Source organism: Cygnus atratus, chromosome 3 (assembly GCF_013377495.2).
Source record: "Cygnus atratus isolate AKBS03 ecotype Queensland, Australia chromosome 3, CAtr_DNAZoo_HiC_assembly, whole genome shotgun sequence".
Classification (NCBI taxonomy): domain Eukaryota; kingdom Metazoa; phylum Chordata; class Aves; order Anseriformes; family Anatidae; genus Cygnus; species Cygnus atratus.
Genome location: NC_066364.1, coordinates 26,420,214 through 26,432,581, shown reverse-complemented (window position 1 = coordinate 26,432,581; position 12,368 = coordinate 26,420,214). Strand labels below are relative to the sequence as shown.

At 42.4% G+C, this 12,368-nt stretch overlaps 1 protein-coding gene across 18 annotated transcripts in view; it reads left to right on the top strand.

The window, feature by feature from the left end:
* Window positions 1–2,115, top strand: part of DST (dystonin) — a 301,653-nt gene extending 299,538 nt beyond the window's left edge. For all 18 annotated transcript variants that reach the window (XM_035542995.2, XM_035542999.2, XM_035543008.1 and 15 more), the window contains one exon: window positions 867–2,115. In XM_035542995.2, the coding sequence (XP_035398888.1) occupies window positions 867–1,132 (266 nt within the window). In that variant the 3' untranslated portion in view covers window positions 1,133–2,115. The remainder of the gene's footprint in view (window positions 1–866) is intronic.
* Window positions 2,116–12,368: the final 10,253 nt, after the last annotated feature.

Here is a 12,368-nt window from a genome sequence, read left to right as displayed (position 1 = left end):
GGGGGAGGGTTGGGTGTTTAGAGCAGAAGATAGCACCACTGGCTTTCCCTCAGGTCTTCAGCTCCTCAGAGCTGACCGAGCAGTACTGGAAAATCCTGTTCAAATAGTACAAGTCTTTTAAGTTATGGGTGATTGGAAAAAATGAGCCACCTAAGATTTCAGTTTTAACTTGGTGTTCTTTGCACATACAGGGATCCAGATTTGTCAAGATCAAAAAAGATCCAATAAGAATTGGAAAATTATGGAAAACCACATTAATGTTTTTCTGTTTAAGATTCTTTGTTGTGGTTTTTTCTTCACAGCACATTGCCTGGGCAAGCTTTCACTTTAGCAGGCTTGCTGAGAGCTCATTTACTCAGTCCTTTGTTTGGGAGAATGTGTACATGTAAACTCTTCCCTTGTTTACTTGCAGCTTTGAACTTTATGGTTTTGATGGAGAAAAAAAAAAAGTGGGGGGGCGGGGAGGAAAGGAAGCACACATTTAGAAACTGGGGTTGTCTTCTGCATCTCCAAGTTATATATTCAGAAAACCTGAATACGTGAAGATGCCAGATACTGAACTCGTGGAGTTCACGGAAGATATTTAATTCTTGGAGTTTGTTGAGAAAATGACATAAGGAAGAAAGGACCTAGCTGTTTAGTGAACGCTTTTATTTCTTTTTAGGGGGAGATATAGTGGGAGGTACTGTTTTATGCTGTTTGTTAATATCAAGAGGAATTTCGATTGTTGTCTAGCTTATCTGACAGGGGTCTGAAGTTTAGTTTGTGCAATGAGAGTTGTCTGGGATTGCCAAAGACCTAGGAAAGGCCTGCACACCTTTTGCATCCTTATGCCTAATGCTGCTGGGTATCTTTTCTCTTTCTAGAAACCAGAAGAACTCCAAGCAGACCTGGGAGCCGAGCAGGAAGCAAGGCTGGCAGCAGGTCAAGTAGCCGCCGAGGCAGTGATGCATCTGACTTTGATATTTCAGAAATCCAGTCTGTATGCTCAGATATGTCAGAGACTGTTCCACCTACAAGCAGACCGACACCCCGAGCAGGTTCTCGGCCAGGATCAGCCAAGCCTTCCAAAATTCCAACTCCCCAGAGAAGGCCACTAGCCAGCAAATTGGACAAGTCCTTGAAGAGATAATAAGATTGGCTACGTAAAGTTTTTTTTTTTCTTTTGCATTAAGTATTTAAGTTCATAAGATGTAAAATATTATGTAGAAATTATTGTGAAATATTGCAAGAGGTGGATTTTTAATTCTGCAGATGGCCTTATTTGTGTATTTGTCTTCTTATTTTGTGTATAATTTTTGTCAGATTTGTTTTTGTTTATCCCATATCCTGTGAGAAGGGGGAAGAGTTCTAATGTAAACTAACAGTTGTACACAGTAATGTGTAGAAAGTACACTAAAAATAATTACCGAATGTACAGTGTACTGAATGTACAGTGTAAGTCTCTGCAACCTGAATAAAATAGGCCTATCACTATGTCATTAGTTAACAGTAAAGGATACCTCAAGATTTTTCTTTAAAAAAGAAAAAAAAAAAGAATAACTAAAAAGCCAAAAGACAGAATTACACATTTTGAGCTAACGAAACAAACACTAAAGGATGTATGTCCGAACTACTAAGGAATACAAAACCACAGTCACAGTACCCTTATTTATACAGCATCTCTCAGAGAACTCACAGAGTTAATTAAGCACTCGCCAGTGATATGATACTCCAATACCTTGCAGCATCTCTGTGCCATTGCTTTCAATGAGGCCAGACACATTCTGGATATTCGAACTGTTATTCTGTGAGAATATCAATATAAAGTGCATTCATGTAAATGTGAGGTTTTCTTTTGCTTGAGTGGATGGTAGCACTGTATCATTGAACTCATTTTGTATCAAAGCAATTTTGCTTGCAGAAAGCTCTGAAATAAACATGTCCCTTAACTTTATTTCTATTGTATTTCTTATTTCACAGGAAGATCATTTTCTGCATTATGATTTAGGGCATATATTATTTCAAATGACCAATAATTGCCATAGGAACATAGACTTTAATGTAATTTCCAATTATCTGCAGTCAGATTTTGGTTAGCTACTGTATTTGTTTAATAAAACACTAAACTGCACATATCAGATCATATGAAATTATCTGTAATTATTGTGTGGTGACAATTATTTTCTCCATATTAAACTGTGACATTTATATACCATGTATGAAAGGCATAAAGAGTAATTTGGCTACTTTTTTGTCAGTGAAATATTTTTGCCATTCAGGGATCCTTTTGAAAGGATTAATAATAGTGGGTTTTTTTGACAAGGATGTGGTTTCAAATAGGAGTGCTACAGAAGAGCTAGGTAGGTGCTGTAGTAACAGAATCCCTAGAAATGCAAAATGTTTGATAATATCAGAAAAATCACTTAAAATTTGGCCAATATGCCAGACCAAATAATCTAGATCTGACTGTCGATATACCAGAAAATGCCGTACCTGGGAATTTTAGGGGAAGGCTGGTTTAGGATTGGTCCCTTAGCGTGCTAAAAATGAAGCAGAAGTTCAGTTGATTGCATGTAGGTAACAGTGACATCCACATTCTCTGCTAACACTCATTGCAAGTATTACGAAGATGATTTTTTCCGGGTTTTCACAAGAGCTTTCTGCAGACACGGAAGTTGAATCCAGAGTTGGTTTATACGAAACTGAAAAACAATTCTCAAAATATGGATCAATCAATCAAAATCCACTTGTGTCAGGATTTCCCCCAACGTGCACGCAGGAGCTGTACAAGTGTTTGTGGAAAACGGGCAGGAAATTCCACTGAGAACTAAAAGGAAAAGTGCAGTTTGATGGGATCCTGAGTGAGATTGCAGCTGGTGGGGTTTGGAAAGAAATCGCACTGCTCTTCACCTCTTTCTTAGCCGCTGCTGGGTGTATGAAGGACAGATTTTGCTGCGTGGTTCAGATTGAGCCCCAGTCACCTCTTGAAGCCGTTTGCACCAGGGGCACCTCCTGCCTGCCAGCAGTACCTGGACTGGGAGAGGCAGCAGTGAAGGGACGCGCAGCTTCTATCACAGGGCAAGCAGCGTGGGTATAAGCCCTGCTGCAGCAGGTTTGGGAGCAGGCACATGCATTTACCCCATGTTACAGCATCGGTCTCTGCTGTAACCTTTCCGTGTTTCATCTCTCCTCTCCCTGCTGTTCATCCAGCGATTGCTCTCCCACAACGTTAAAGTAAATGAGGGTGACTTCAGAGCATTTTGGAACCCCGCAGCACCCCTGGGTAGAGAAGCAATCTGCATTTTACAGGTGCTCATCGAAGCATCTCTACTTGCCAGCTGTAGGAAGGAGGGGAAGAGTCCAATGTAGGCACTTGCATGGCTGCCTTGGCTGGAGGAGGGGTGGTGCCCAACGTGACATTCTCGGTGCATTTTGTAACCGCTAGAGAAAAGGGTAGGGATGGCAGCTCTGAATCGCTGCCTTGGAAGTATAGGTGTGTAGTTGTTGTATCCCAAAGGGACAGAGCAGCTCCCTAAGCTCTCCAGGGATGAGGTCATGGCACTGAGCCTGCTGGAGATCAAGAAGTGCTTGGACAACGCTCTCAGACACACGGTCTGATTTTTGGGTGGTCCTGTGTGGAGCCAGCAGCTGGACTTGATCCTTGTGCATCCCTTCCAACTCAGGATATTCTGTGATTCTATGATTCTTTGAGCTTGGCCTTCTTGGGGTAGTGTTGGCATATACCTGAAACACCCTCTATGTATATTCTGGTCTTAGCTTTAAACATGTTTATAATACTTCACAAAATATGCAGCTACCTGGAATTTACTTGTTGCTACGTTGTAACTTCACAGAAATAGTAAAGCTGTGACCAGATTCTGAGAAATTCAGCGTAGACTAAAAGAACGACCAACTCGCTTTCTGTAACTTGTTGTCTATGGCAAAACTATGGAGGTTGGGGCTGGGAAAGTGGAGGAGCTAATTTATGGATTTCTGAGAATCGTTCCAGTTTGGAAACCTGATTAATAGTAAATGAAATGGGATTAGGAATTCTCCTGTTAAAAGCCCAAATCTTTCTTAAGATCTGGTACTTTACATAATTACCTTCTTCCAAAAAAAGATTTAAATGCTTTAGATTGATAGTAAGAATTCCCCAAACTTAGAGGCTTTCTAAAACTGTGTTTCCTGTTATAAAAATGACATTGACAGAAGTCTGAAAATAAATATCGGATCCTCTGCACTTTCGTGACGCAAAGACAAACTTCAGGATTTGATTGAGTCCCCATCAGTGTGGGGCTCTGCGTCCCAAGTAGGTTGAGCAGTTCACTGAAGTGGGGCTCCTATTGCAAACAGCTGTGGGTGACAAGCCCTGCTCCAGGGTTTGGTACCACTGTGTTCTGGGAACGTGCTTAATTATTAGTCTTTCACTAAGAATAAAATGCATGGAAACGTGGATTATCTGAACATTGTCCTAGTGGCCAGGGTCCCATCATGAAAGGAAGAAAATGGAATTGGCAAGGTCTCAGCTAACAGGCAAGTTCTCCGTGGTAGGAGACACTACCAGCAGTATTTAAGGGCTGTCAAACCACAGTAAGAGATAAATAGCACAGTTTTATTGAACTTGCTTTGTAAAGAAAGCAGTGCTATTCTGTTTCCACCTTCCTGTAATTCAAAAATGTTATTTCTGTGTTCCCAATATAAATGATACAGGAAGGATCAGCCCCACAACCATATCAGAAGCCGATCATGAAGTCAACCTTTTAGGACGGCCTAGGTTCTTGTATCTAGAAATTCTGTGATTCTTCAGTAAAGTGATGGTACGGAGGTAATGGGGAGGAAAGAAGGGTTGGAAGACAAATGGCTGTGAGATCCACGTTGTCCGCTGAATGAGGCTTATTTAGTGCTTTGAAAAGTTGGCTCAGTTCTTAGCCCCTTTACTTTTCCAGTTACTTTTATCTTTCTGCATTTCTGTTTTGCTGCCTTCAAAAAGGGAGAGTGTCTACAGGATATTGTAAAACATACAGACGAAACCTGTAAGTAAGAAAGCACCTGTGGAAGAACTAGGCATGCCTTGTGGCCTCGGCAGCTTCAGCTCGCTCGGTGTTGATGTACAGCGAGCCTCTTAATTACATGCTAATGTACTGGATGACAGTAATTCAGGCTTTGCCTGCAGCACATCCTTTTACAAAAGCACAGGGATGAGGTTATGTGTGATCTTAAATTAAAAATTAATGCATTTCTTAAAAATAAACTCTGGTGCAAGCAGCTATGCTGTACTCAGCAGCAGCATTTCAACCACTGTCTGCTTCTGCCACACCCTTATGTTGGATCTTATCAATGTTTACAAATACCTGAAGTGTGGGAGACAGAGGGATTTGGCCAACCTCTTTTCAGTGGTTTGTGGGGACAGGACAAGGGGTAATGGCCACAAGATGGAGCACAGGAAGTTCCGCACCAACATGTGAAAAAACTTCTTCACGGTGAGGGTGATGGAGCACTGGAACAGGCGGCCCAGGGAGGTTGTGGAGTCTCCTCTGGAGATATTCAAGGCCCATCTGGATGCCTACCTGGGCAGCCTGCTCCAGGGAACCTGCTTTGGCAGGGGGGTTGGACCCGATGATCTCTTGAGGTCCCTTCCAACCCCTTCAATTCTGTGATTCTGTGATCCACCCTGTAGGAACAGCAACACAACCCATGGCCAAGAGTTCATGTGCGAGAGGAGCCACAGCACTCGCAGGGATTGGTCACAGCATGTGGCAAGAGGACACACTGCTGAGCACCCTCTGTGCTATTGCACAAATAACCACAGGGACGGAAAATAAGCATTTTGGGAATACAAACCTGGCCTGCCTCATCTCAGCGCAGCTACCCCAACAGCTCCCAGGTGTTTCCAGCTCTTAAGCTGTGTGTTAGCACCTGATCTCGTGCTAGGGTAGTGGTATTTAGCTGGATGTTTGCTCTTGCTGTGGGCTGGAGTGGGGAGTGGTGGTGTTAGGAGGTTTATAGCTCAACACAAGCTGAGTGGGATTTTGCAAAACAAAGAAAAGGTGCTTTCCTAACGAAAATTGCTCTCTTTGCTGAATTTGAATAACCTGTTTGCAGGCACAGAGGTGGGAGGGATGGTTGGGTTGTTTGCTTGCCTTTTTTTTTTTCCTGGTAGTAGTGTTCTTGTAAGACAATAGTGTTAGGAGGTTAAGTGCCCATAGGTTAGTCATCTCCGTAGAAAAAGAAGGAAGTTATGTTTTTTAAGAAGGGGAATATTGCAGAGGAAAAAGGAGCTGTTCAGAAATAATGGATGAGGCAGCAGCTTAAGATATGTGTAACTTGCACGAAAATGCTTGGTAGCTGATACTGTTGAGTGTTTTTTTTTGTTTTTTTTTTTTTTAATGCAGATGTAAGGCCTTCTGTTAGGACTTGTTCAGAGTTTGGCTGCCGCAGATGAAGCGGTATCTGACCTGAAGCTAAAAGAGTCTTGGGGGATGTAGTTTCATAATTAAGTATTTCTTCTGAAGTGAGATAGTTTAAATAGTCTGAATTGCAGCTTGTGGTGCTAAATCTGTGTTTTTGTATTTGAAGGTTTAAGGAAGGAGTGATGAAGGTGAATTGTGTAACTCAGCTGGCATCCTGGATGAGTAAGTACAAGCAAGTTAATAGATGTGTTCTTAACACTTGGATGATCGAATATGAGTAAGAACCCCAAACCATAAATCAGGCCCTGTCAACATCCACAGTGCTTTTTGTTCCTCCGGGAAGAGGCAAGCCGAGTGGTGATAGCTCTGTCCTGGCAGGAGAAGCTGACTTGAAGCTTTTTGTGGGGGTCATTACACTCTTTCCAATGGTTAGAAAAATATCCAACACTTCTCTTTTTTTTTTCCCCCTCCCTTCTCTTTTTGGGCTTGATCATGGCACTTCCAAATCCCTTTTTTATTGGCAGAGTAATGGTTATCTAGGGACCTATGGAAGAGTTTGCGTTGTCTGGGCTGTTTTTGAAGGCAATGAGTTTATAGGATAAAGTAATAACCCTTCATTTAAAAGCCAATGATCCAAGGATGAGACAGGAAACAAGTGAGCTCAAAATGAGGAGGAAAAAAATAGGCTTGTATTTATACTAAGGAACTCTACATTTGTGGATCAGAAGAGCTTCAGGCCTGGGTTGGTAGAAGTGTAATAGAATAAAGCAGTGAAACAAGGTAATAATCAGGGGTAGATAGTAGTCACCAAAGGCTGCTGCAAGGAACTGAAGGGTGAAGTACCTGAGCTACTGTCTGGAGTCCTCATTTTGTACAGACTTGGTAGGAGAGGTTTGGAAAGCATCTAACATGCAATACCAGCTCTTTTCTTAAAAGGTTCTGGTAAGATCTGGGGACCTGCTGATCAGTCAGGGCTTGAAAAAAAAAGTGTTAGAAGCAACAATAAATGATGTATTGGTGGAAACCTGAATAAATATGCTGTGGAAGAATTGGTTTAACTTCTAGAGAGAAGTCACGCCTTACAAACTGCCTGGGAAGCCTTTGAAAGGCTCAGTTAGTGAGGACAAAGGTTGAGATAGACCACATGGCTTCCCAAAAAATTCAGCAAGGTTGTTCACCACGAGTTCTTGAAGCAAACACTTATGGGATCAGAAGAAAGGTCTTAACGAGGGTAAATAGCATGCTAAAAGCTAGGAAAGACCGTGTAGGAGACAGCGATTTTAATAGTTTTAACAGGAAAAAAAATAAAAAAAAAAAGAGGCCTGCTGTGGAGCCCTTGACAGGTTTTAACACACAGCTACAAGCGCTGGCTCAGAAGTTCCTGAAGCACACATTGTTGGAAGGGTGCTCTGGAAAAAAGCATCGCTGCCTTTCTGTGATTCATCTCGCCTCCCGGGAGGCGCGCATTGCTTTCCGCTGACTACCAGGGTCCCGCAGTGACTAGCTCAGCCCTCGCCAACTAACTTTTGGTAGAACGAATCCCACCCCAAATTAATGAGTTTATTTCTAGCCAAGTGTAGCAGGGGATGGGATTTTTCACAAATGGTTTGGAAGGTCTGCTGCTGGCTTTTATCGCTTACGCACCCTTTGGGTGGACTACGTGTGTTCTAGGGATATGCAAATCATGAAGCATCCCAAAATTTAGCCCCATTTCTAGTCACGTTTAGGAAATGCAAACGTGTAAGAGGGGCAGAGAATCCACTCATGTTATTGCTCTGAAATATTTTAGGAACTTTGGAGCATTCCTTTGATCCTTCAGCAGCAAACTCAGGGATGAGCAAGCATATTCCCCCCCCCCCACTCTGTATTGCTGCCAGTTGTGCATCCTCTGCAAGGCACAGGCAAATCCTATTTCCTTTGGGTTCCCTGATAACTCATCGTACCAGGAGCTCTTAGATCCATGTGCAACACAGTAAACAAACACTTCTTTCATGGGATGCTGGCAGGCCACACACGTCCTTAAGATCCAAGCCACTTAAAATTTTGTCATTGACAAGAATACCACAGTGGCGTGTTTCTCTTCCTTTTAAGTGTCCTATGCATTGGAGGAAGATAACAGAATGGGATTTTCCCAAAAAGCCATGAGCTATTCATTACTCTAGCGTGTTTTGTTTTCTTTATTTGCATCTTGAATAAGCACAACTGAATGTGGCCATTCATAAATTTCTCTCTCTGGAAGGAAGAAAAATAAAAATAACTGTTAAGTTCTGGGTGTAATGAATATTTACTTAAAACTATTTGAATAGCTTTCCATTCAGTTAGAAATGAATTCAGGGTGCAGTTTAGTATGTTTGAACTTAGGGGCAAAGCATAGGCATTCGTTTTAAAGCAGATTTAATTTGCTCTGTAAAAATACAATGAGATGCAGTAAACAAACCACAAATAAATTAGTCATCCAGTGCCTTTATTTTTCAAAAGGATGGCAAAATGCTAGCAGTGCGTTCTGTTTCCACTCATTGTGTTAGTGTTTTTTCCTCACAGAGTATATTTGCAAATACTTGCTCGAGTTGTTTTGAACCGTACGGCAACCCTGTAGCATTTCCTATTAAAATGAGCAAACTGAATTTTCCAGCCCGTATGTGTCGCTCTGCAACAAAAGCATAAGTGATGCTTTCCCCAGCCAGATGGCAACGAGGGTGTGTGAGCTGCGGCTCCTGAACTCAGGCTGAACCTCGCGGTGCAGAATGATGCTATTATAGTCCCTGCGTAGGCTGCCGGCACAGCTGCCTCCTAGCCCAGGAGGCCCGGCCGCGTGGAAAGCAGCGGCCGGTCGGGAGGAGATTGCTCATTATTTCTGCTGATACTGGGGAAGAGCATCAGCTTGACCACAGCACTTCTCAGTCTGAAAAGTCGGCTGATGTGGTCACTTAACCAGCACAGGCTTTTCTGTGTGATTTTTTTTTTTTATAGCATTTTTTTTTTTTTACCTCTTATATACTGCATTTGCCTGCTGTTTAATTATGGGGGCTGGGGAGATGAAATTGTGAAGAAATAATCTTTATTCTGTTCTCCTCCCCTTTTTTTCCCCCTTTTTCTTTCTTTCTTTTTTTTTTTTTCCTGGCTTATGTGGTCTTATTAAATCTTTCCAGATTTTAGGGGAGGGGACTGTTCTTAATGATGCAAAAGAATTTTAATGCAGCTCTCGTTAATGGTAAAGCTCTTAATTACTGGTGAAAAATTCAGCCCCATATGAGCACTTAGTATTTGGTACCTCTAAAACTTTCCACACAAGAGAGCTCCTCTTCACCTCTGAGTTTCCACTCTGTTTCCAGCGATGTGCATATAACTCTCCAAAAATATTGCTGTGATCTCATCCCATAAAATAGCCCTGGTCAGTGTTGGCCCAAATCCTCAGTTAGGCTGTATCAGCTACAGGGGCAGGAGGCTATGGCCAGCAAACACACTCTCTGTTGCAGAAGCCATGCCATTAGGTCAGCCCAAGTGGAAACTTTGTCCTCCCAGGGGTAGAGGATAATGAAATGTTGTATGGTGGGTAGACCTGGTGGCTCTGCAGGGAGGTGTGAGTCCAGGCAGCTTCTTGTTGGCCCAGTTTCATGGGTGCAAGACTTCTGAGATATTTGGGCATTCTCACCCCCAGCAATATGAGGTCCTATTTCCCCTGGCCAGACCTTAGGAAACTTCTGCACAAGTTGGATCCTTGCATCCTCTTTTTTTTTTTTTTTTAAATGCCATGAGTTGTATTTGTTGGGCTCAGGGCTGGCTTCTTCTTTCAGCTAGTCGCTGTACCACTAAGTGATTGCAATCTATAGAGCAAGCAACTACCAAAGTCTGCAAAAAATGAGCTACGTAATTAGTTAGGATTAGATATCAATAATGTCATAGGCTATTGGCTACTCTTCTGCTTCCTCTGAGGATCTTCTCTTTGTGTCCTCCACAGAGGCTTTCTGAAAGAGTACAGGAGGTGGTAATTTGGGAAAAATCATCTTGTCTCCTGAAGGCGCGCATGTATGACTGTGTAGCGAGTCCTTAGCTCTGGTTACTCTCGGAAGAGATGAAAGTAGGACCATCCGATCACCTCGTGTGTCCTGCTGTTTTAGGGAAGTAGACCAGGGTTTGTGCTACTTTGTAGAATCACAGAATATGCTGAGTTGGAAGGGATCCACAAGGATCATTGAGTCCAACTCCTGACTCCATGGGACCACCCAAAAATCAGACCGTGTGTCTGAGAGTGTTGTTCAAACACTTCTTGAGCTCCAGCAGGCCCTGGGGAGCCTGTCCCAGTGCCTGACCACCCTCTGGGTGCAGAACCTTTTCCTCACACCCAGCCTGACCCTCCCCTGTCCCAGCTCCATGCCGTTCCCTCGGGTCCTGTCGCTGTCCCCAGAGAGCAGAGCTCAGCGCCTGCCCCTCTGCTCCCCTCGTGAGGGAGCTGCAGGCCGCCATGAGGCCTCCCCTCAGCCTGCTCTGCTCTGGGCTGAACAAACCAAGGGACCTCAGCTGCTCCTCATACGTCTTGCCCTTTAGACCCCTCACCATCTTCACAGCCCTCCTTTGGATATTCTCTAATAGTTTTATGTCCTTTTTGTACTCTGGTGCCCCAGACTGCACACAGTACTGGATGTGGGGCCGCCCCAGAGCAGTGTGGGACAGTCACTTCCCTCAACCAGCTAGCAGTGCTGTGCCTGAAGCACCCCAGGACATGGTTGGACCTTTTTGCTGCCAGGGCATGCTGCCAACTCAGATTCAGCTTGCTGTTAATCAAAACACCCAGGTGTACCTTACCTTGTAGGAGTGACTGAGTAATGGGACTCAGCCCTGTAGGATATGGCTTGTTCTTTTTTAATCTTTCATCAAAGGCAAGACTGTATGTGTGGTAAAGATTTTTGATTTAGTAGTGTTTATTTATACACAAAGCTTCTTAATTTTTATATTGAAAGGACTATTGAAGATGCATTCATTTTTTCTCCAAATGGAAGGTAGTATGTTCTTTGATTTTTTTCCTTTCTTCTTAGAATCTGCCCCAAATTTAAAAGGAATTCCTTGAAAAGCTGTCTTTGAAAAAGATATTTTTTTATTTTTTTTTTCAGAAAATGCCGTTGTATGGGAAAGAGCAGAACCATCTGTTGTAATTTTATTAACCATGATTTGAATTAAACTAGTTTCGGCAGAGAAGACACGTATACAGTGCAGACCTATGCTTTTGTTTTCCTAAGTTTTCCTCTGTTTTATTTTAAGCTTTTCTAGTGAAACACTGGTAGTACTAGAATATTGCTCAGGAATTTCCTAAATAGCAATGCAAAATGAAAAGGTGGATTACCAGCCTGGAGTTAAGTTTTTTGCTGTCAAAATGTCAGAGATGGGAATCTTTTCCTTGTCCTAGATACGTGGCTTGTTCTATACAGGAGTGTATTTTTATATTATGTCTTTATATATTAGTAGTCTGCCTCTGGCCCTGAATGCTATTTTCTGTTATTAAACTCTAGGGTATAAGATGTGGCCTCCAAATCTACATAAATAAAGGCAAACATTTTCAACTGAGTGGAGTAATTAAATGTTTTCCAGAGAGTCTGAGTCCAGGCAGAGTGATGTCATTCAACTGTTTTTAAAAAAAATAAATAAACCCTGAAAAAATACATCACTATGCAGTAATTATATAGGCACAATTGCTAAAGTACTGAAAACATTTAGAAACACCTGTTGAATGGGCATTATTTTAGGCAGCTGCATTAATGCAGCCTTGATTTGTCAAGTTCTGTTTTGGGGGTTGTTGTTGCTTTTTTCAGGTTAAGCGCATGTGCATGTGATTACCAGAGTGAGGTCATTTGTAGTCCAGCACCTGGCTGTGTACATGGTTTGAAAGGTAGAGTTAGAGATAAAAATCAATTGGATTAAAATCCAAGAGGAGAACACAGTTTTGTTGTTGTGATATTAACTTGCAAGGAAATATTTTTGCTG